Raw genomic sequence first — 23,529 nt, forward strand, 5'->3', positions numbered from 1 at the left:
TTTAAACAACTAAGAAAGGGAAATGATCAAAACAGGTAATGCAGAGTGTACTTGCCATTGGCAAGGAAAATGGCTGGAGCTTCAAGGCCACTACAGCAGAATAACTGAGGAGCAGAAGAGCTGGAAAGGAGCAGCAAAGTCTGATTTTGGGAGGAAGCTGGGTAAACACCTTCCAGCAGGGTGCTTTGTAACACCCAGTAATGCAGCTGGGAGCCAGCACACAGGGCATTCCTCCACGGCTTACAGTGACTATTATCTACACTGAGCACTTGAAGCAATTTCAAAACATTACTCACTCATTTGGTTTCCAGACATCAGAAGCCTCTCAGAAGAGGTTTCTCTCATCTTCTGCTCTTTCTCGTTCTGTATTATGCAGGGTTTTTGATTTGCCCATTGATCAGCTATGACACAAACAATATTTTCATATTTCTTTCCTCAGCCCAAGCAGGAGCTGCCACGTGCTCTTCAGGATTTATGCTTCCAGAGACAAGCCCCACTCAGGATCCCACACCAGGATTTTTCCTCATTTCTGCCAGAACTCTCTAGGGTCATTGGCATACACTGAGCCTCCAGGAAAGGATCACAGGGAGATCTGATGTAGGCAGCAGAATTCACCCTCTCTTACTTGCCAAATCTAAACTGAAGAGTACTAATCACTCTTGGAGGAAATAACTCTTTGTACTTCAGGCTAGACACTTCAGGCAGCCCTACCTGCCACAGAAGGTGCAAATTCCACACATCAGCCTGGCTGGGGAAGAAACAGAGCCTACACTGGTTTTTTACTCCTTGCTATTACCTTATCATTTAAAGCAAGAGGAAAAGTAATGACCAAAGTATTCCCACTTCAAGAAGTCCTCATGTTCACTGCAATGCCATTGGTTTGGGTAGTGTACAATGACAACAGCAGCACAGCAACTCATTTCAGCAATACTGTCTTCCTGCCTGTAGCAGCCCACAAGTTGGATTCTCCTTGTTTGATAAGACTCATTATTTTGTGTTATTTACATTGCATGGCTGTTTCATACCACTCCATACTGATCACATATCCAGCATCACCAAGGCAAAAGCAAACAATAACTCAGCACTACTTTTACTTTTTGCAAACTCTACACAAGCTGATCCCTGTGCAGGAAACATTCCAAGAGCCACTGAAACCCCTACATATGTTTATTGCCAGTGAGCAGAGGCCATTCACACAGACTGCACCTCTGGGGCTCTATGGTCTGCTCTCATCTAGCCTCAACAATTAACTTCCAGAGGATTTCACTGAAAACATTCCTTTCCCTCAGGCTGAGTCTTACAAAAAGAATAAAAGCATTGGTAACCAGCCTCATGGCAAAAAAAAAAAACAAACCCTCTTGTGATGGTACCTAAAAGCATGGCTGGGCTAGCAGCTCCCCTTAGCAGAGCACTTGTTTTACCAGGGACTTGGCCTAGGAAACATGAGATAGTGCCTCGTTAATATTCAGAATTGGTAGTGACTACTGCCAGCCCATAATCTTAGATGTTTTCAGCAATCAGTTAAAGTTACTTAAAAAAATCTGTACACAAAAATGTCTTCAAAGAGACTGGTGCTTGTTTTTGTCTAGCCAGAAGGAAGGTTGTTAGGACAGAGATGAGCAAAGCTAAATTTCATTAAGCTATCACAAAGTTTACTCACCATGAAAAACACTGGCTATAAATGAGGAATAACACATATAAGAAATAAATAAGTGAGAGATACCTACAGGCAAGAGACTGAAAAGGCTGGAGCAAAAGCAGCACAGAGAAGAAAAAGCAAAATAGTTAAATAAAGTTACTGCAACACAAGGCAAGTGTAACACAGCTCATTAATCCTCAGTGGAGGGAGACCTCAATTCCATTTCACTTTGCACACAAAACAGCATAGCAGTCAGTAAATAATAACCTACTGGAACATTATTTTTATTAGTTTGATTGCCAGTACTTATCTTACTAAGACAAAAATCAAAAAAAAAAAAAAACTTCCTCTAAGTCTTGCCCAGCTGTTTCTCTTTCAGAAGCAGTACTCCAGTGCAGACATTTAGCAATTTATGAGCAAACCTGCACCTGCTCCTTGTTCACCACATCCATTTTCTGAAACAAAAACATCTTCTTGTCTTCATTAATTGCTCACTAAATTTTGATACCAACAGTTCATCATTTGTTATAATTTTGTCAATTAAAAAAACCAGCCTGGAAGACAATCTCTACCAATGGGCCATCACTGCATCTGCTGTTACCTGGAACCTTCTTTTGCTCTTTTAGAATTACTTGATGAAACTTCTTGTTAAATGCATTGAATGGAACCTTCATGGCCTTATTTAGCTGGTTAATTCTACTGAGATAATAAAAGCTGAAAGGATGGCAAGCAAAATTTTGGATATCCCCAGTTTCTGAATTCTGCTGTGACCCATGCTCAGAGGGAATGAAGAAGCTGCCCTGGCACTTCTATCCTCCCAACTGGTGCTCAATCTAAAATGCAGGAAAGCTTACAGATGCCATTTATAAAAATGGCTCAGAGTTTCCAAGTGACACAGACCCATAAGGGGAGATGAATTTTCACAACTGTTCCACAAAAGCAAACACAGCACACACGTCATTATCAATTAAGCAACATTCATTTTCTTTTCCTGATGATCCACCTTTCCTCCAGGACTATAAATATTTCAAAGTTAAATATCCACCAGCTCCCACCATCTTCATGTTGGAAAAAAAGCTCTTAGGAAATCTGCTCAGCTCAGAAACAAAAGCTGAAACAAACTGTTTGAATAAATATAAGCACATTTTAGAAATAATACTTGTGTTTGAAAAATTACTCCCACTTGGGTGTGATAAATGATAAGAGTAAAATTTCTTCTGCTTCTTTCTCCCATACGGAAAAGAAGGAAAGAAATTAATGTTGTTTTGCTGTATATTGAACACATAATATCTTGGTAACACTTGCATTAGCAAGATTCAAACAGCAAGGAGACCAGAAGCTTAGCTGATCTCTTGGGAGTCAGTACAACCTACTTCAAAAGGACAACATGTAGGTATTGAGGAAGCAGGGAGAAAGAATTTCAACAGATATTTCTACTCCTAAAATGGGAATTTTAATTCAGACATCAGTGATCTCAGAAAAGATGCAAAAATTAGACAATCAACAGAAACTGAAACCATGTTTAATAGCTGAATATAAAAAGAGTCTTCAGTAGAACTGACAAAATGATGATGGATCAAGTAGCTGAAAATCAACTGACTAACAGTGATGAGAATTAATGGAGAGTCATTAACAGGATTTGCATGATGCCTCAATTCAGCTCCTCATCCTAAGACTGGAGGGGTATGGTTGATGTTTGGCCTGGAAGCTCAGTCCCATTTTAAACCTAGTGCTGAATTTGATCTGTGTTTGAAACATGAGGTGTACCATGCTCAGTGCAATATTCAGTTTTGGGAACTGTTGCTTTGGAGGTTGACATGAGAAGAGTCCATTTCTACTGACAGCCAAGATTCCATCTCTTCTCCGGCTTCTGGAGGGTACACAAACCTCCTTTTTACTCCCAAGTCTATCAAACACAGCTTCCTCCAGTCTGAACACATGCACTAAAAAGCACATCCCAGGCTTGTTTCTCTGGCTAAAGCCCACAGCAGTAATCCATCTCCCCTCTGCTGGAAAAGGTTCACTTAAATACAGCTTCAGACTGGAACTAACAACCAGATTTCCTTTCCCATTTTAACAATCACCTGTCTCAGCAAGATACTGCTAATAAAAAGCTGAAAGGATGACTAACATTATTTTGGATATCTCTAGTTCCTGAAAGTGCCTTTGGATAAAATTTGCCCTTAATCCTTCTCTGTAACACAACTGCATGCTAGCAACTCAAAGTTACATAACACGCTGTGTTTCAATTCCTTTCACATCTCGGATCTGAAACTCCAGCTCACATTAAACAGTCTTTGATGATTAATGATACCATGGAGCCAAAACTCACATTTCAAGCTCAGAACCCACAGCAGTGTCAGGTGTGGCCACCAAACCAGAACCTTCCCACCCCCCTTTGGTCCCCAAGCACTGCCTGGTCACCTCAGGCACTGCACAGGGAGAACACGGCTGTGCCCCACGGCGAAGGAGGGTCCAGAGAAAAGGAAGTGCTAAAGCCCAACCATCCCTTTCAGTTTCCAGGTATGGATTTGACCAGGCAGACAGAGCCTGGGCTGTCCTTGCCAGGAGACACTGAGGGCAAGGAATTCAAACAGAGTTTATGGCTCTTGCTTTCACACTCTCCTGCAAGACCTTTGCCTCTTGGCTACTCAGTGGCCACAGTGAGGACTCTTATCAGGGACAGCAAACTGAATTAACCTCTTGCAGCACAAAGGAATATAAAGCATGGACATTTCAGACCCCTGTCCCACCATACTGGACACCTGGATCCAGGTGAACAAATGGAATAGGCAGAAAAGCATATCACATCCACACCACGTCCTCCCAGTCTCACCATGTGAGCTCTGAAACAAACATGAAGGAATGGATACCCTCCCATTTTGAATATTGATGAGAACACTCAAACAGCAATAGGAAACAAGTTAATAACCACATCTGTGTATTTGGAAGGAATTTTTCCTCCAAACTGTCTTTAAGGAAAATGTTAAGAGGCTAATTATTATGGCAGTGCCTAGAATAAAGTGTTTTTCATGTATTAGGAATTTCTCTACAGATTAGAATCCTACCTGATATTGCAAAACTAAGTGATTGCCATATTGCTATTAACTGCACATTAGAAGACAAATTACAAATAAAAGTGTCATCTCTAAAAGTTGGCAAGCAGAGTGCTTAGTCCTTAATAAAGGCTGGTGGAAGTCATGCAGAATAGCTTCATATGATTTAAATCTAAAAGTATGTTTTAAATTTAAATTACCTTCAAGGTATTAAAAATCTCTAATGCTTTAATTTTAATATAGCTTAATTATTCACTATACATTCTTGGTTTATGTCTATAAAACTTTCCCCTCAGTAAAGTCCAGCAGTTATAAGTCCCTCTGCTTAAAAAATGGAAAAAAGGGCAAAATAGCAAAACCAGGAAAAATATGGGAAAAAAAGTGCAAATCAAAAGCAATGTGTTTACATCTAAAGCATTACATTGTAATGGAGAAATAATTACTTTTATGGAGAACTATCACATAGAGATGTCAGGATTACACAAAAATCTCTACTGTTTACATTTACATTTAAATGTGGTTGCAAAATCAGACACTACCAGAGACAGACTAAAACCAAGTTTCTCTGTGCTGATCTGGTCAAAGTATGCTGAAAAATACTTACAGCACACAAGAACTTGCACCAAAAGAAGGAATACTGCTTACCTCCTACCACTGCCATTCATCTATTTTTTAATCAAGTTTTAATACATAACATACTGCAAAATATTTTTGTTGCACACTCCAGGTCTGCAGTGTCCATTTTGCTGGGGAATCTGAAGTTTTTCATATAAATCAAACCATGTAACCCCACTGAGCAGCAGTGGTATAACTGCACCTTGGTAAGGGCTAAGCAGACACAGATCCCTGCAATCCCCTGAGGATTGTTAAGCACTGCCTGTAGAGCAGAGCCTCTGCTAACACAGCAATGACAAATAAAGTTGCTGTCCTCCCCAGCCCCCACTACCTCCAGCACATCAAGCTATAACTCAATAGAGGGCAATTTTTAAGGAAAAAAAAAAAAAAGCCAAAACAATGATGCTGGTTTTGCTACACACAACAAACTGATAAATGCTCCCTTCTGCACCCACACCAGCAGTTCAGACTGCAGTGCCAGGCAGAGTGTGGAATTTTCAATTCCTGTGCCAACAAAACCCACAGGTACCCCAGGACACGTGCATGGAGCTGGGGTGACAAAAGGACACCTAGACCAGATGCTGGGTAAGAAGGAAAACCATTAAGGCACAGCTGCTGCCTCCTCATCCAACATGGACAGAGGGAAAAATGCCAAACTTCTTCATCCCTGTCCTTCTGGGGGAAATGAACACCTAAAAAGTCAAACTTTCAAGTACCTTTATAGCACTGCAATGGTCTGGTGCTGCCAACTCAGTCCACAGACAGGGAAAAAATGGGGCACCTCTCTTAAAGCTGCCTTTTTGTGTCCCCAGCATTTGAACCTCAGCAGATCTCAGCACAGAGCTCCACAGGGTGTGGGCCACAAGCACTTCCAAGACTTCTCAACTCTGACCATAACCTGAACAGACCTGGAGGAGCAACATTTCTGATACAGCAACATGCAATTCCTTATTTCCATGTAGGGAAATAAGAGGAATGAATGAAATGGGAACAGAGTCCAGAAACCAAAAAATGCTCACTCTGACATTCCACCTTTGCTCTGTCCCCTCTCACACATTACAGTGTCCCCTCACTTGTACTACAATAACATGGGATGCCTTAATTAAGTTATTGCCCAAGCACAGTCTTAGACACATCACATTCACAATAAATTCATCATAGCTTTAGACATTAGTCACAAATACCACACAGGTAGGAGAGCAGTTCTAAAGTGTCTTGGAATGTTATGATGCTAAGATTTAAGTAAGTCAGTATAAATAAAATTACTGCTGTAACTAAAATATATTCTGCTCCTAAGGGAGAAAGGACACAAGACAGGAATTCAAGGCAGAGAGTAACATGAATTCTGAATTTCATGTGTACCATCATTTGACTACTTTTTAAAGTAATTTCTCTTACCAACAAAAACCAGTTGGTAGTAGCCTCTAATATTTTGTTTAGTGCTTTTCCAAAGAGCCCAAATTCTGTTCCAGGACTGGCTACCACAAAGCAAATGCAGCCCTCGAGTCACTGACAAGGGTTTGCAGAGAGAACTTCTTCAGAGATGCCTCTTAACACCAAACACAACAACAACAACAGGTACCTTGGTAGCAACTACCAAACCCAAGCTCTTCCCCCCAAATAAAGGCACCAGGGAAAACAGTAAAGGCCTTTGCAAGAGAAGCCTGGAACTTACCATCTCACCATTTAGGTGACAAGATGTGGTTGCTTTATAAAGAGTCCTCACAGCACCCCACAGTTAGTTCACAACTCTTTTTCTTCCCTTTCTTTTTTTTTTTTCCCAAATATTTGCACTGCTGCTGGACCATAAAAACAGGCTTTCATTTTAATCTGCTTAACACACTGTGGGAAAGGGCTTCTAATTTCACAGGGCCGAGATAAGACAAATAATTCATATAACACATTAGCACAACATCTGTGGCAAAAGAATTTAGTCAGAGCTCACTGGAAACAATAGGGTGCTGAAGCAAATCTGAGGCAACTGCCTGAGACCACACCATGCACTAAACCACATTTTATTACATTCCACAGCAAAGACAAGATCACAGAATAAGAATATATTAATTATATTATACAGAGGAAATAAGGCAGTAAATTCCCCTCCCTCAGCAGACGCTGTAGCTTCCCCCACTACTCCAGTTCTTTTGCAAATGTTTGGGGTTTTTTTTCCAGGCCATTCTCCAAATCAGTCATCTTTCTTTTGTGCCCTTTCATTACACTTCTTCCTTAAGTTCCACATCTTTCTTTTACTGTTCATTACCCAAAACTACCCTGCTCCCCCTTTGGCTTCATTTACTTCCTTTCTGGGTTTGTTTTTACATTTTCTATTGCTGCCTTTCCAGAGCCAAGTTTGCTTCCAGTGTGCGTTCTGCTGTGTGCAGAGAAAAGCAATGCAACAAAATATTTTCAGTATATTGGCATGAGTCCCCACCTCACCACTTGTGATCATTTGCTCTCAAATCCCTAAAGACATTCTGCTTTGAACCTCTGCTGTGGCAAAGAAAACAAAGGATACGTGGAAGAAATTCTGAGGAGCCTTGCCAATTGCAGAGATCTGTGACAAGCCATTTCTGCAGTCTCTAAAGTGGGCTGAAAACAACAGGAAGGTGGACTTGGGAACGCTGGAAACCCAACACTGAGGCCAAGCACAGCTTGCTAAATGGAAGCCCCTGGTTATCTGTAAACCTAGCTGCTCTGCTAATCCTGCCTTCATCCAGAAGCTTTTGTCCTTATCCTCTCTAAGGTGAATGTTGTATGGGGGAGCGTTCTTCAGAGAATTGAAACCAAAGATTTTAGTGACAGACTGCCTTGAGCACTGCTGGGGAAAGTTAAAGACTAGCTAGAATTTTGGAAGGATTTTGCTTCAGTTTCAAAAGCAAAACAAAAAAATCTTCCCTTGTTCTTTTTCTCAGCCTTGGATCCTACACTGCATGCCACACTAAAGCATCTCCAGGGTACTGCTGACCTGGCCTGGTCATTGAAGTGGGGTATTATTATCCAAAAAATTAGCATCTGCAACTTTTCACAAACTAGAACTGTGACTCTCTAAAAGGAGGCCAAGTGGTATAGTGTGATTTACTCAGGGAAAAAAAAAAAAAAACCCAAAACAGGAAAATAATTAAGTCATGATCAAACCCTGTTAGAGGCAGCCAATATCGAGAGAGAAAAATGCCAGTAAGGCAGGACACCTCAACAGTCAGCTTAATAAAGTCTCTGAAGCTAAATCCCTACAATCACTTCACCTTCCCCTTCATTTTTTTCCATCAGAAAACAAAACAGACTTTTGGACTGTTATAAGGACAGAGCTAAGATGTCAGTGGTTTAGAATTAAAACCTTTAGTAAACTTAGCAAACACACTCCATATTCAGCAACAGACAAGTGCAACTCAGGTTCTGTACCTGAGGAAATTCTTGCTCATCTCCTAACAGCTGTTCTGAAGTAGGGATAGAAACTCTTCTCCAGCAATGAAGCCACAGTATGATCCTGAAAGCAAAATTATAGCAGGGTAACAATGTATCTGCCAAAATAATTACCACTACTCACCCAGCCCTACCTACCATGAAAACTAGTTAATTCATCTTTTATCCAGAGTCATTTTCATTGGTGCTACAATTTCTTACTTTTCTTAAACCATTTCCCAGTGCAGTTCTTGGTTCCTTGCAGCTGTCTCTTGGTCTTGCTGCACCCCTAGTTTTACCCTACACAGAAGCACTGTCACTGACACCAACAGAGCCATCCAGGATGCTCAGGATTAAGCACACACATCAGCTGTCACAGATCCAGACTCTGCCAGGAGAGCAGCACATTTCTAATAGTCAAGGGCAGCTTTCATGCTGCCAACACAGGACTGACCTCATCTGATCTCTGCCAGATTCACACTCATGAAAACAGATCACTTCTTAAAAATACACCTGATTCCAGCAGAAAATCACAACATTAAGAGTGTTCAGTGGAAATGAAATCTCCACAAACAACGCAGTGCTTTGGTTTTTTAAAGACTCCCCAGGTGTGAGGCCTGTCTGGCTATTGATGGATTGGCAGGATTGCTAAGGGACTGAAAGCACACCACCACTGTACATTCCTCCAAGCACCAGCCCTGGAAAGAGCTGCTTTTTGCTCTGACTGACTTCCATGTATTATCTCAGAAGCACTGTGACTCCACACAAGATGTCAACAGTTCAGAGGATACTTCATTTGAATTTTTAAAAGGCCTCTCTAACAACCCAGGCAGTAAAGGACCCTTTGCTAACTTCTATAATGACAACACAAATGGCTAACAGAACTCTTCTTGAAGATGATACAAATGCAGCAAGACTCAGAGAGAGGTTTCTGATATGCCCTAGTTTCCTTTGAGATTGATTTCATTTTATTTTATTTTTTAATATACAAAGGATTTAGGAGATGCTTTATGCTGACAGGTTTTTACTTCAAGTAAAGAATTAGCAAAAGCTGTACTTTAGCCTGTCTTATCAAATTTCAAGACTTCTTACAAAGAAATAGTTTAAACCTTACCTTTCTGCCCTTAGTTAAAAGATGTAATGCAGCAGAGGCCTCTGATTTACATTTGGTACAGACTTTGGCAAAGTCATCTATTAGTTCATAAAAAGGCATTCTTTCCTACCTCTACATCTGAAGAGAAACTCTGAGGGGAAATCCTCCTTTAAAGTATTCTAGTAATTCCACTACAGGAATAAAATAAACCCCATAATCAGAATTTCACAAGTCTTGGCCTTGGTTTTATCCTTGACTGTATCTAACAGACCTTGCTCCAGCGCCAAAACAGTCAAGCCAAGCTCTACTAATACATAATTTAAATTTTCCCAATGGTGTCTACAGTTTTGCATATACATTTATTTCAGAAGTGCATGGCATACACTTCTGCATAACTGTGGAAAAAATTCCTCTCTCACAGGTCAGGAGCTGGCAATGCACATCAACTGCACTTGGCTATTTGGCCTGCCTCTGGGGTTTGATTTTTATTTTTCCTTCTGTCTTCTTTCAGCCATATTGTCAAAACTAGCTGCAGAGTTCTGGGCCATATAGTCCACATCCTTCACACAAACCACCTCTTTGGACAAGCATGCCACTTTAAAAGATATTTATAAGTGTAATAAAACATAAAAAAAAAAGGGACAGGGGGTTCTCTGTCCAACCTCCTTCTAGGAGTTATAATTTCCATCACCTCTGCATATTAAATACTTTCAATACATTTCAACAGTTGCAGATAAAGCACACAGGCATATTGTTAATTAATGCTGTAAATACCCCACAGTCTGTATGAAATGAAACATTTAAAAAGAACAGCAGCACCACAGTTTTTCACCCCATGATCACTACACCTGCCTCATTAATCTCCTGCACCCATGTGAAGTAAATACATAGTACAACTACAAACTAAAAATCAACAAAGCCTTTAAAATGGTTTAATTTGATTCTGCAAGGGAGGTTATCATAATCCAACTCTGCTTTCTCACATTCTGCTGGCAATTTCTCTCAGCTCAGTTTCCACACTAACTTTGTTCTCCATCTCACCATCTCTCATGCTGTTATAATGCCAGCTCAAACGCTGTTTGTAACAGCACAGCAATTTCTCTGAAGTTGCCAGCTTCATAGTGTGTTCCTTTAGAAGTCTGTGGAAATTATTAGATTAAATTACAAACTGAAGACTCTGCAGTTGGTCATTATTACCAGGACATTTATGTACATTCAGTTGATCGGGAATTCTCACTTCTGTTCCTTTGCAGATCTTCTGTTTATACTCTGTTCTGCTAGATTACATGGGAAGTGAAATTGAAGACAACTGGAATAGAGCTCTATTTTCCCCACAGTCACCAATATCCTCACAAGACAAGGCCTGACACCCACCTCCCCCATTCCCTACTGGCACAGTGTCGAGAGATCCCCTAGAACCTTTTTAAAACCTCTGTGAGTACGAGCACATTTCACAGACAGCAACTCACTATTTAAGGAATTCACCAGAAAAGAAATTTGCTTTACAAAGCAAGACCTGCAACATCCCAGGCATCCCCCCTGGTTTATAAGATTTCACATACCAGCATGGAACCAAACAATTAATACATCCAGAAATACCTGAAAACATTGATCATTCTGCAACTGGTGATCACAATAGGGTAAGCAGCAGGATCTTCAATTATCTCACTGCTGGGGGTATCATTTTCAGGAAGGTATTTCAAACCAATTTCTTGACCATACACTGCCACTGAAAATATCTAGTAATTTTCTACAGGAATAGAGCTGTTTGACCCAATTCCAATGCAGATAATTATATTATCTGTATCCAAAATCCCTCTGAGTGTTTCAATCAGGTATGGTATTCTTCACTTTCCGTTCTGATCTGCTTAGCATGGCTGAGCACCATTAAACAGCTGTCAGATTCCACACAAGAAGTGGCTGGATTTCAGTAATAAGCAAAATGGTTCCCAATAGTGTTTAAAACACCTGGGGATCCTTCCAAATGAACAGTGCAATGAGGCTAAACTATAGGATTAAACTGCTGTAAAATAACCCCACAATTTCTTCATGAAAATACACACCCCAATACACTCAGTCTCTGAAGAGCTCAGTTGCTGCCAAGAATGAAACATACCTAGATGAGACTTCAGATAACGGTATGAGGAATAATTCACTACCTTTACATTCAAGAAATGAGACAATTAACTCCTCCTGACACACAGCCCAAGCTGTTCTCATGTTTCTATCAGCACAGACCATCTACAACAGATATGCTGAAGTGCTAAACTGTGAGTCACTGAACAGAACTCGCTGTTAGTTCAGTATCACAAAATAAAATACCAGGCTCTTCTTCATTTCCAGTCCACAGAGGTTTTATAGAAAACATTTAAAGAAGCAAGTGAGCTAACTGACTGTGAATACAGTTAACTTAGAACTGAAAAGGTTTCTAATCATCAGACAACCAAGCTGTAGAGGAGCCTCCTGTCAGAACAACAGGACCAAAAAAAAACCAATCCCTAACAACCCTAAAAACCAAGTGTGATCTGTTTCTGACACCAAGGGTCTGGTGACAGCAGGGGACTCAGATCTGCTCTGCAGGGCCCTCCTCTGCACACCTGTAAGACTCTGTGCAGGTAAGGATGTGTGACCTGTCTGCCAGCTATGAGAATACATAAAACCAACAGCTCTGTACAGTACATTTCCAAAAATTATTATTAGGGGTACAAAGACAGCCCCAGCAATAGGTGAAATGCAAAATACTTGAAAAAAGAGTCAAAGAAAACAAGACAGCAGAAATCTGCATATGAAGTGTGGATGCTTCCACACGTTCAGGAAGTTTCTTCAACACTTTACCCACCAGAACTTCCTCTTCTGCCAAAGCCATGGAAAACTACAGAACCTCCTCAGCAAACTCAGGTACAGGTAAAAGTGTGAGAGAGAAAAATAATTCAGCTTCCCTTGAGAAGGAGACACTGCTCCCCACTCCAGCATCCCACCCAAAGGCCCTGGGCTGCCAGGCAGTCTCTTGCCAGGATGGACAGACAGCTGAGGGGGTGACAGCTGCCTTGCAGCACGGGAATGGAAGGCCCTGAGTCAAGTGCAGTGGTGCATTTTGACAGCTCCTGTGAACTACCTGGGCCCAGCATTCCCCTCTGCCTGCTGCAGAAACAGCTGTGTGACAGCAGCTGCAGCTGCCACTGCAGCCCCTTTGCTCCCTGAGCAGCAGTGAGAAGCACAGAGCTTGTGAACAGCCCCCAAGCTGCACAGCACCCACACTTCCAGTGCATTTAGACATACTCCAAATTTCAATTTTTTTATTTAGTTGTTTTCAGTCTGTTCCCACAAGTGCCTGTCACTGAAAACACGCTCTGAAAATTTTTTTGGTAAAGTATGGATCACCTATTCACAAATTAATTTCAAGAGTGATATAGATATCACAGTAATTTAAAACAAGGTTGATTTTTTCCCCCTTCTCACTGGGATAGCTCTCAGATTAAATCCAGCAAAATTGACTGAGTCATTTCAGGTTTTCCCCAACACGTATTTTTGTAGCTTAAAAACAAATATCAGACAGGAGAAAGGAAAAAAAAAAAAAAAAAAAAAAGAAAAGAAAAGAAAAAAAAAAAAAAAGAAGAAGAACCTCCCAAAGCTGAAATTGCTCTTTCCATTCAGATGCCCAAAACTGAAATTGTCACACAGCCCGTTAATCTCCATTACAAACTATGTTCTTTATTTAGTAAAATTACAGCATTTGGTTGAATGATAACAGTATTTACATACTGGTTTATGAGCTCCTGAGATGTTTCTCAAGCAAATAAAAGCAGAGAATAGGTTACGGTTTATTGGAATAAGAGAACTGCATTGTTCCTAGGAGAACAACATACTGCTGCTATTATTGCTCCTATGCTACAAACATTTAAAACAATGCTGTACTTTAAAGGATTCAAAGCACATATCATCTACCAAAATAGGACTAAATCAGTGGTGCATGCAGAATAGTCCCCAGTGATGACAAAGGCAACCCAAAGAATTTACAGAAAGCATCCGAATTTACAAAATTCAGAGTCCTCCTGAAAACAACTTGCAAAATTTTGTATTGTGGCTAAGCTCTGTAGAATAGTCTAAATCCAGAAATTAATAAAATCTAGGGAAAAAAAAAAAAAGAAGAAGGTATTTCTAAAGAAAAGCACACCTATTGTTGTCACTATTAATGATGTTACATCCCTACTTGTGGAGCATCACCCAATTTTTTAAAAACGCACAAAAGCAAAATGCCACAATCTACCAACAGAGACAGGATCAGGATAAACAGATGACATCCAAAGGGCTCTGGAAAACAGCAAATACACCCAGAACCTCAACAGCAAGAAAAGAAGAACAGGTACCTACATAGCTGCAGTTTTCAATTATTAAATATTAAACATCATAATATTAAACATCATAAAAGTATTTGCACATAGCATCATCCAATGATGTAAGGCCTGTCTTAAATATTTTTCAGCAAGACATCCTCTCCTGACTTACCTCTGAGACCAAGAGCTCAGTTCCATATAAACTAAGCATTTTCTAGCAGATTTAAAAGCTTTTTATGTACTTTGCTTTTTAATGAGACAGTAGTTCTCTACTAAAATAGAGTTTATTCAATTACACCTATTTCTAGGGGGACTAATAGAATATTAAGCCTGAGACTGCAGCATGGGTAGAACTCCATGGACATCCAAGCCTGCAAAGTGAAATAAATGTCAATAAAAGCCACAGTCCAGGGCCAGGGCTGGTGAGGGAAGCATTCCTTCTACCAAGCATGGCAAACCACAAACCCTTGTTGCAGAACACACACACACAACTCAGACTGAAATCCAACCTGCTGGTCACTGACTGGTCTTCAGAAAATTTTAACAACTACTGTCAGCAGTAGAAACATCCCTCTGGGGGAAAAGCAGGCCTTTTAATCCATTTCCTGCTTTTTCCAGTATGGTGACAATTCCCTAACAATCAGCTTTAATATCAGACTGCAGGGAATTTTTTGAAGCATGCAAGTATGCATGCATGCCCCCACATAATAAACATATCACATAACAACTCCCCATTTGAAAAGTGCTTTTGGTTACTCAGGATTTACGTTTTCAAGTTAAGTATTCTATGCAGCAACAAAACCAGCATAACCTCTGCAAAATAAAAACCAAGTTATGTAAGGATCTGGCAGTAGAGACAGGTTTGCATATCATGCAATAAAGTATTTTGAAGTTACAATATTATAATAACTAAAGCTTCACTGAAGAATTTATTCCACAGCAAACTTTCCCCAATTCTCCATCAAGTCCTCTCTTTAATTTTGTTTTCCTCATTCCTTATGTACACTGGGTATTATAAACCCTGATGTATCAAAGCAGCTTTGCAGAGTGTGCTGCTATGAAAATTAAGGCTATGAAAGAAATATTTGCAGTGTTTGCTGGGTCAAAAATAAGTATTTTTACAGTTAGACAGGTGTATAAATGTGTATATATACCTAAATATCTGTGTACTTGTACCTGTCCTCCACACAGCTCACACGAGAGTCCAGAGCTGCCTGCTTACAACACATGGCAGGGCTGGGACCCAAACAAGTAAATTTCTGAACTCAATACATAGCTGAGCACAGGAGCTTAAAAGGTAACAGCTCTAAAAATAATTTCACCTCTGCTAGTCACACATTAAGGTCACATTGTTGCCATAAGATATAAAGGACCCTATTAAAAACAAAAAGGCAAGAAATCAAGAGCTATTTCAATAGCTTTAAAAAAATTTTAAAACCTCAAACCTACAAGTCTACGGGGACCTCTTACACCTAATCCATCCATCAAGTCCTGACTTCAAGGAGGCCAAAATGTTGTCAGTGCCATGTTTTCCTATGTGGTTCTGTACCTCCAGGTTTTAACTATTAGAAAGGCACAATCAGCTGGTGTGTATTGTATAGGTCAATTTACTTCCAATACGCTAATTTATGCAACATTAGCACAGAATGCCAGCTACAATTCCCTTACTGTTTGCACTCTAGGAGTAGACTTGTATTTTCTGCCAACTCCATTACATCATCCGAAAAAACCCAAACACTCTTTTTTTTTTTTTTTTTTTTTCCCCCAAATCCCTGCCACTCTCCTTTTCCTTCTCCCCTCTCCCTTCCCAAACCACAGGGCAATTACTGCCGCGAGCTTTATTTCTCTTTGCAGCCCGCACAGCCCCAGCGCGCAGGGCTCTGGCCATTGTGTTGCCGGGGATGCCTCCCTCCATCACTGACCTTCGCTTTCCCACTCAGACTGTTACATAACGCAGTGCCTGCCTGCGTGCGGCGACTGGGAGCCCGGGCGAGTGGTGGCGTGTGCCTGGCCCCCTGCTCCTTCCCCTTCCCCAGCGAGGCCCGGGGGAGGAGGGACATGTGGGTCAGCAGGTTAGCAGTACTAGAGCCCCAACAATTCGGGACCGCCAAGAAAACACTCTCACCGCCGGAGCCGCCCGGGCTTCCCAGCGCCTCCCCCCCCCCCCGCCTTTTCGCATCCATACAGAAGCGACAGCCGAGTGTTACATAATTGATGGGATCCCAAAGTTGCCCCCCTCCCCAAAGGCGGCGTAGCCGGCTGCCGGCTCCCTCCCGCTGGCCCCGCACCCCGGCAGCACCATCTGCCCGCGCCGCCGGAGCGCTGGGCCGGAGAGCCGGGAGGGGGGGGCGTTGTGTAACACCCGCCAACTACGGCCGGCTCCGCAAACATCCAGAAAACTCCCCGACAAATTAAGGAAATTTTCTCCAGTGTTTCTGATTAACCTCGTTACATAAGGCGCTTGCATTCCAAATCCACTCTCGCAAGCTCTAAATATACCCCGCGCAGCCAAACGCTCCCTGCGCACACGCCCGTGGCCACCCGGCCTCCTCCGGCCGAGCCCGCTCCTCCTCGCCTCGGCATCCGCCGAACGGCGCGCTCCCTGCTCGCAAATCGCCTCTAATTAAATGTTTCGGCGTGTGACATCTCGATGGCTTTTACTGTACGCGGATTCCCTGAGTGGGAAGCTGCCTGGGAAGGGGGGGTGTGGCCAAAAGGGGAAAAATACTGTAAAACACAAGCCAACACATGATCAGCCATATTCCAACCTACAACCCGAACCCCCTCCGTCCGAGGAGAGACGGTCTCGCCACCGCCGGCGGCCGGGCATCGCTGCCCCAGCACCGGCGGCGGCCGCCGAGGGGGCTGCGCTCCCGCCGGGCACGTACTTTTCTCCGCCCGTCATCTCTTTCAACAGCCGTGTGTATTATTACATAGCGTTATTTAATTCATTTTTACCCATCGCCGAGGGATTTTACCGAGCGAAGCCTCTCTAGCGCGCTCCCCCTCTTGTAGGAGCAACGCTTCATAAATTATTTACAAGTAATTAAAGCCGCAGCCTCCTCCCTCTCGCACGTCTCGGCAAACTCCGGCGGCGTTTGAAGCCGGGCCCCTCTCTGTGGCAGCGGCGGGAGCAGCCAGCCCCGCACGGCCCCGCACGGCCCCGCTCCGCTCCGCCCGGCAGCGCGCAGCTCTCCCGCCTCCGGCGCGGCTCGGGCGCTACCGCGGCTGACGCCAAACTTCAACCGCCCTGAGCACCTCCAGAGCCGACCCGCACGACTCCGGGCGCAACCTGAGGCAGGAGAGCTTTGACAGCTGGCGGCAGAAAAGGGGGGCTCGTTTGTTCGCAGCGTTTTATTCAGGGGCCGGCGGAGAGCGGTAAGAGAACCCCCGGGCGCACGGAGAGACCCTCTGCGAAGTTGGGCACCCTCAACAACAGCAGCTACGAGATCATCCGCTCCGCGATGAAATAATTTTTAAGATACACTTAAATGAATTAAGGGAAAACAGCACGCAACAGAGTGAATAAGTCACCCGCAAACCGCAAATCTCCTGTTTAATCACAGATCCCCCATTCACAACAAGCCACAGCACACCAGTTGAGAAACTGTCAAAAGGAGACAGACGAGGGGGAGAAAAAAGGGGGGGGAGGAAGGACACTGCAGCTTTAAAAGTTTGTTCCCTTGAATCCCAATACTCCTGCTGTTGCTTTATATATTTATAAAATTATGTAATTTCAGGGGCACAGTACCCATCCGGATACCACAGGCAATAAACGAGAGGGACAGGAAAGCACCAAACACCGCTCAATATTTTCATTGCATTTGTCCCTCCTCCTGCAGCAATTAAAAGAAGCTATAAAAGTTTGCAAGGTTTTGCAGGGGGTACAAGCCCGGCTTGTTTGCGTGCGCGGCTTCAACAAGCACGAGCAATAAACCAGGGGATTAAATTGCTGCATTTCCCCCTTCTCTCTTACCCCCCTCTTCCTATTCCCACCCACCCCCCGATCCCACTCCCCCGGCCCCCTCCCCCTTCCCCAAGTCTCCCTACCTCTGCTGCTGCTGCTGCTGGAGTAGCTCTGCCTGCGGACGGGAGCCGGCGCATCGCTTTTCCGGGCAGGCTCCAGGTTCACCGGGGTGTCCCTGGCGCCGGCGGCCGCCTCGGAGACGCTGCTGCCCGGCTCACTGGCGGCTGGATCGGGGGCTGCCGGAGCCGACTCCATGTTTTTCCCAATGTAGATCGCTTGGAGATGGCGAGCTCCTACACTCCCTCTATCTTCTGTTTCCAGCGCAACTCTATGGTAGGAAAGCAGAAGGGAGAGAGCGAGCGTGATCCAGATGGGATGTGAGCTTGCCTGGCTGTGACCACAAGCAGCGCTAGCGAGAGCTGCACACCCCCCCGCCCCCGCACCCCCCGCGCTCCGCCGCCAGCCCCGCGCCCCACGCCCGGCACCGCCGCCCTCCGGCGCGGCCCCGGCCCGGCCGCGGGACCCGCGCCCGCCCAGGCAGCGCCCGGCTCCGGGAGGGGCGGCGGCTGCGGGGTACCCGCGGCCCCCGAGCGGGGCCGGGGCCGGGGCCGCAGAAGGTGCTGCCATTGCCCAGGGAGGGCGGGGAGCCAGCCCGACCTCCGCCCGGGCCGGCACCGACGGCTCGGCGCGATGGTGGGGCCCGGCCAGCAGGGCCAGCGGGCCCGCGAGGAGCTCCCCTCTGCAGCCCCGGTACCAGCGGGAAGAGCTTCCACGCAGGGCTGTCTTCCCTCCCCCATGACTGTTTCAGCTGAAGCCGCATCAGAAGATGCCAGCTGTATTAAGCGTCTCAAGACCCACATGTTTAGCAGCCACGCAGCCGGAGAAGGCAACATTTCAGACAATACCTCTCTCTCAATGAAGTATGCTTTGACATAGAACAAAAGGTGACTAGCAAGGTGCCAGAAAACCTCCAGATCTGGGCCGACTTCTGCAAGCACCCTTGCACAGTTCATAGTCTCAGTAATGGTCAATTCCTTGTCCACTGCCTGATGTTAAAATCCAGTAACAGCTGCCACAAACACAGCCTGGAGAACACATCGCTCCTGTACAACAGAGGCCATGTTTCCTGCAGCCCCGCTGCCTCCTGCACAGAAGGTGTTAAAGCTGCCTGCTTGGACTGCTCTGACTAGCAGCATATCCCGAGTAGACCAAATCATGGTATTTTTACTGAAAGCGGTTCAAGCTTTTTCCAAATGGCACTTGATCATGTGCAAGCAGCTGATATGCTACCTTCTGCCAACCAGGACTGCTGCTGCAGCTCTCAGTACCCATCTGTACTGCTGGTGCTGGTACCTGATGAAACTTTTAGGTGAACCCTGGGCAATTCCACATTCTGCAGTATGATCACCAGTACTGCACTGCTCTCCCACAAATGGTGGCTGCTCAAACAGCTGTGAAACGTACCATGAGTCCTACTTGTCCCTGGAGCCTGTCCACAAATTGGATTACATCTTGCACTGCTGATAGTTCTTTTGGTGGAAGGGTAGGATCTTGGGTCAGTTGGTTTGGAAGTCCTGAAGTTCCAATTTCCCGTATCTGGAAAACAAACACCACAATAGTTTTGATTATCTGTTGTCTGCTGCCATCTGAGAGGAATGGGCAGTGATTGCAGAAGACAGTGACATTAAAAAATTATTCTGTATTCACTTTGAGAGCATAAATAAATTTGAGATGATCAGAGCTGGACTTATAGACCTTGCTCACTGAGTAAAACCAGGTCTTGCTCTTTGTGATTAAGTACTGGGTTAGGGCAGGCCTGGGAGCACACAGGGTATGGACACAAAAGGTTACCAGGTTTTCACTAGCATCAAGTCAAAGGGTCTCAAGCTGGACGGAAACTGTTCCTAGAGAGCAGCCTGAGAAGCAGAGCCAGTGGAAGTGGACAAGGGAAGCACAGGTTGCTCCCCAGGACCCATGTGGAGACTGTCAGCATCCCTGGAACACACACTGGTGCTGGCACGGGGCACAGGCTGTGGGCATGGTCTCTGCAGAATCTGCAGAGGGCAGCAAGGTGGTCCTTCTCTGATGCAAGTTTGGTGGATTAGAGCTGCAATCTCCTGCAAAGCCTCTCCCTTTACTTTTTGCTAATTGGCAGCCTCCAAACACAAGTAAGAATTGTGATCTGTGGAAACCAAGCTGCCTGTTAGCCCGAGAGAAAGCTTATCCCTCCCTCCTCAGATGGGGGTTTTAGCAGGCTGACCAGGCAGTGTGTGTTGGGAAACTTGCCCAGCTAATAAAAAAAAGAACTTCATTCCTCAAAGCTGCCAGACCACTGCCTTTCACCAGTGCTGGCAACAACTGGACTACTTGCCACAGTGAGGATTATTCACGTGAGTGTTTTGCAGGACTGGTTGTAGTATTGCAGCTTCTTCAAATTATCAGAGTGGGGTTTTTTCCTTTTATCTGTTAAAGGCTGCTGATATTTTATACACCTACCTTTGTTACACAATTGTCATTTAGTGCAGCTTTCCCCCTATTTTCTAAATTGAAACAATTTTTCAATTTACTTAGAAGAGAAAGGAGAAGGAAACACTGAAGGCTACAATAGGACAACACAGTAGAGTTTTTTTTTTCCAAAGTAAATTGTGAGGGAGGGGAAATCACAGGAGTAAGCCCAAATGCTTAGAACATCTGAATTAATGGAGAAGAAAAATTAATTTTATGTTGTTTCACATCTCTCTCATAAATCATCAGCAATTAGAACCAGCTAAAGCAGGACAAATTCGTAGCATGTTTGTAGAGGCCACAATCTAGGAGCACCTACACAAAGAAAAAGACAAAGCTGCTTTGCTCTAGCAAAAAGAGAGGCTGCCCACAAACTGAAAGCACCACGAGCAAAGGAAATAGGTGACAGTTCACTTGAGATTTATATAATGAATGAAAACCATCATGACTTTTGTCCAAAGCTCCCTCTCTGTGAACCTGTTCTGCTAAGACATTTCCTGGGCATAGAAAAGGCCTTCCTCGTTCTTCAGTCTATTTCTAGCTTCCAATCCCTACCAAGATGGTTCATTAACTTTGATCACTAAGCTTGTTTCAACAAGTGAGATGGCATTAGCAGCAAAGACAGGTATGCCTGAGAAACTTGAGGATAAATATTTAGTTAGATGAAAGAGGGCTTTAGAAATTGCTGCAGATATTACCTGCAACAGATCCCACCAGAGGTATCAGTAATGGAACAAAAAGAGACAAGTAGCACCAAACATCTCCTACTGACTTAGCTATTTTCATGTAGATACAATGATTAATAATTTTAAAATTCTGATTTAAAAAGTCACATAAATCTTACATGATTCTGGAGTAGAGGAGGTTTAAAGATCATCTGGACACTTTTTCAGTGGCAGAGGAGGTGGCAGAAGAGCTGTAGTGCACACAGCCACCAGACACACAGAAAGCAATTCTTGGGCAGGACAGGCAGGAGGTAGAGAGCGCTAAATGTGTGCCACAAAACCTGAGCTCACACAGGAACAGCACCCCAGCATTCTGTTCACTGACCATCAATGCAAGCCTGCTTTGAACCTGAGTCACTGAGGCTCTTCTACACACACAACCAATCCAGCTGTTCAAACACCTCCCTCCAAAAAGAATGGCAAAGCACACTCCTGACCCAGGAGTTACATGAATCCATCGAGTATCTCAAGTTGGAAGGGACCCGTAAGGATCACTGAGTCCAACTCCCTGCTCCTCACAGGACAGGGCCAACACTAAATCCTGTGACTAAGAGCATCCTCCAGACTCTTAAACAACAGCCCAACCCCTGGCCACAGCACACTCATGTCCAAGGGGGCTGCCCAGCCTTCCTAGGGAGCTTTGGCAGCTCCAGCCTAGCATTGTACAGAACACATTGGGGCAGAGAGCAATAACCACGAGGGCAAAGCTTGAATAACAAGACAGAATTACAGCTGCTCCTCCTCTACAAGTTGCTAAGAGTAAGGCACTTTTCCTTCTATTGGACACATCCCTGTGGTTTTGATGTCTTTGCAGGAGAAAATAAAGATATAATAGATTGAAGACATTCAGAAGAGCAAGTAGGACACCAAGCAGGTCCTCTGATGTCATCATGCTTATAAACCAATATTCAAAGAAGAGTTTAAAATATATACATCTATTCTTTGCAACTGCATTTTACAGCATATCTTTTAATGGTTCACAAAACTTTATTTAATTAAATTTTACAGTAGGACAGAAACTGCTTCCACTGGAAACACACATAGCCTCCTCAAAATTATGCAACCCATTAAGCTTCAGCAAAAACAGGCAGACTAGTAAACTACAGGTATGGAACCTGAATATTTGGCAGTAATTAAATTAAACACTACCTGAACAGCATTCTCTCGTATCCTAGATGAAAACAAAATAAAAAATAATGGGAAAGAAATAAGACAACTCTGCTGGAGGCACTTAGACTGGATGCAGCTTCAGTGGACCCTTTCCCACAACCTTTATCTCTAAGCAAAGTGGAAAGCTCATCAAACAGTTGCTGGAATTTGCACTCACAGACATAATTTTGTTTGTTTTAAAGACTGAAGAGCATTTGTTAACCAGCTAGCACAGCACAGATTCAGTGGAATCTCCTTCTTCCTGCTGTAAACTCCTCGTGTAAACTATGAGCTGCTTTTCATTGTTTGTTAAGCCTCCATTTCCACTCTCCTCTCTGCCATTTGGATTCATTGCTTATTGGATTTTCTGTTCCTGAAAGAAAGTGGAGAAGCACACAACATACAAAGTAAAGAACCCTTTGTGCTCATCTGTAGAGCACAATGCCCACAATCAGCATCTCCTGATAGAGAGTAGCACAGGTCAGTTTGTAAAAATGGAAGATTTCTGTGAGTGAATTAAGGTGAAAGGCCCAAAGATATCAACCTTTCTCAGCAAGCTGGTTTTGCTCCTGTTTTCTTGTAGATAGCTTAAAAATTATTGAATATTTTCCTTTAGCTAGATGAAGACTTTTCTTGCTTTCCATATACTTGCAGACAACTTCTTCCTCCAGCAAAGGTAAGCTAATTGAATTAGAGGAGCAACTCAGCCTGCCCAATGTTGTCTGGAAAGTTGAAGGGAAACAGGCAAGAGAAAAATCTGATCCAGAGATACATTTTTGTTCTCAAGAAAACGGAAGATATTTTTTTAGTGAAGATCAGTAAATGAGATGCCACTTCTGAAACCTTGGATCACTTCAGTCCAAAGTGGGTGTGGTTGATTTCTAATTAGCTCTTTACCTTCTTTCTTCACTGTGGTTTTACTCAGGAGTTGTTTCCTCAAATACCACATTTATTACAGAATTCATCCACAATATCAGACTGATAACTCACACTTGTGCAAAAAGACATGCCTCTCCAAAAGTAATAATAAGTTAAAAGCAGGTTAAA

At 43.6% G+C, this 23,529-nt stretch overlaps 1 protein-coding gene across 2 annotated transcripts in view; it reads right to left on the reverse strand.

Moving 5' to 3' along the window:
- Positions 1 to 18,515, reverse strand: part of RORA (RAR related orphan receptor A) — a 337,214-nt gene extending 318,699 nt beyond the window's left edge. For both annotated transcript variants that reach the window (XM_050978688.1, XM_050978687.1), the window contains exon 1: positions 18,187 to 18,515. In XM_050978688.1, the coding sequence (XP_050834645.1) occupies positions 18,187 to 18,358 (172 nt within the window). In that variant the 5' untranslated portion in view covers positions 18,359 to 18,515. The remainder of the gene's footprint in view (positions 1 to 18,186) is intronic.
- Positions 18,516 to 23,529: the final 5,014 nt, after the last annotated feature.

The sequence above is a fragment of the Serinus canaria genome, chromosome 10, assembly GCF_022539315.1.
Source record: "Serinus canaria isolate serCan28SL12 chromosome 10, serCan2020, whole genome shotgun sequence".
NCBI classification, from domain to species: domain Eukaryota; kingdom Metazoa; phylum Chordata; class Aves; order Passeriformes; family Fringillidae; genus Serinus; species Serinus canaria.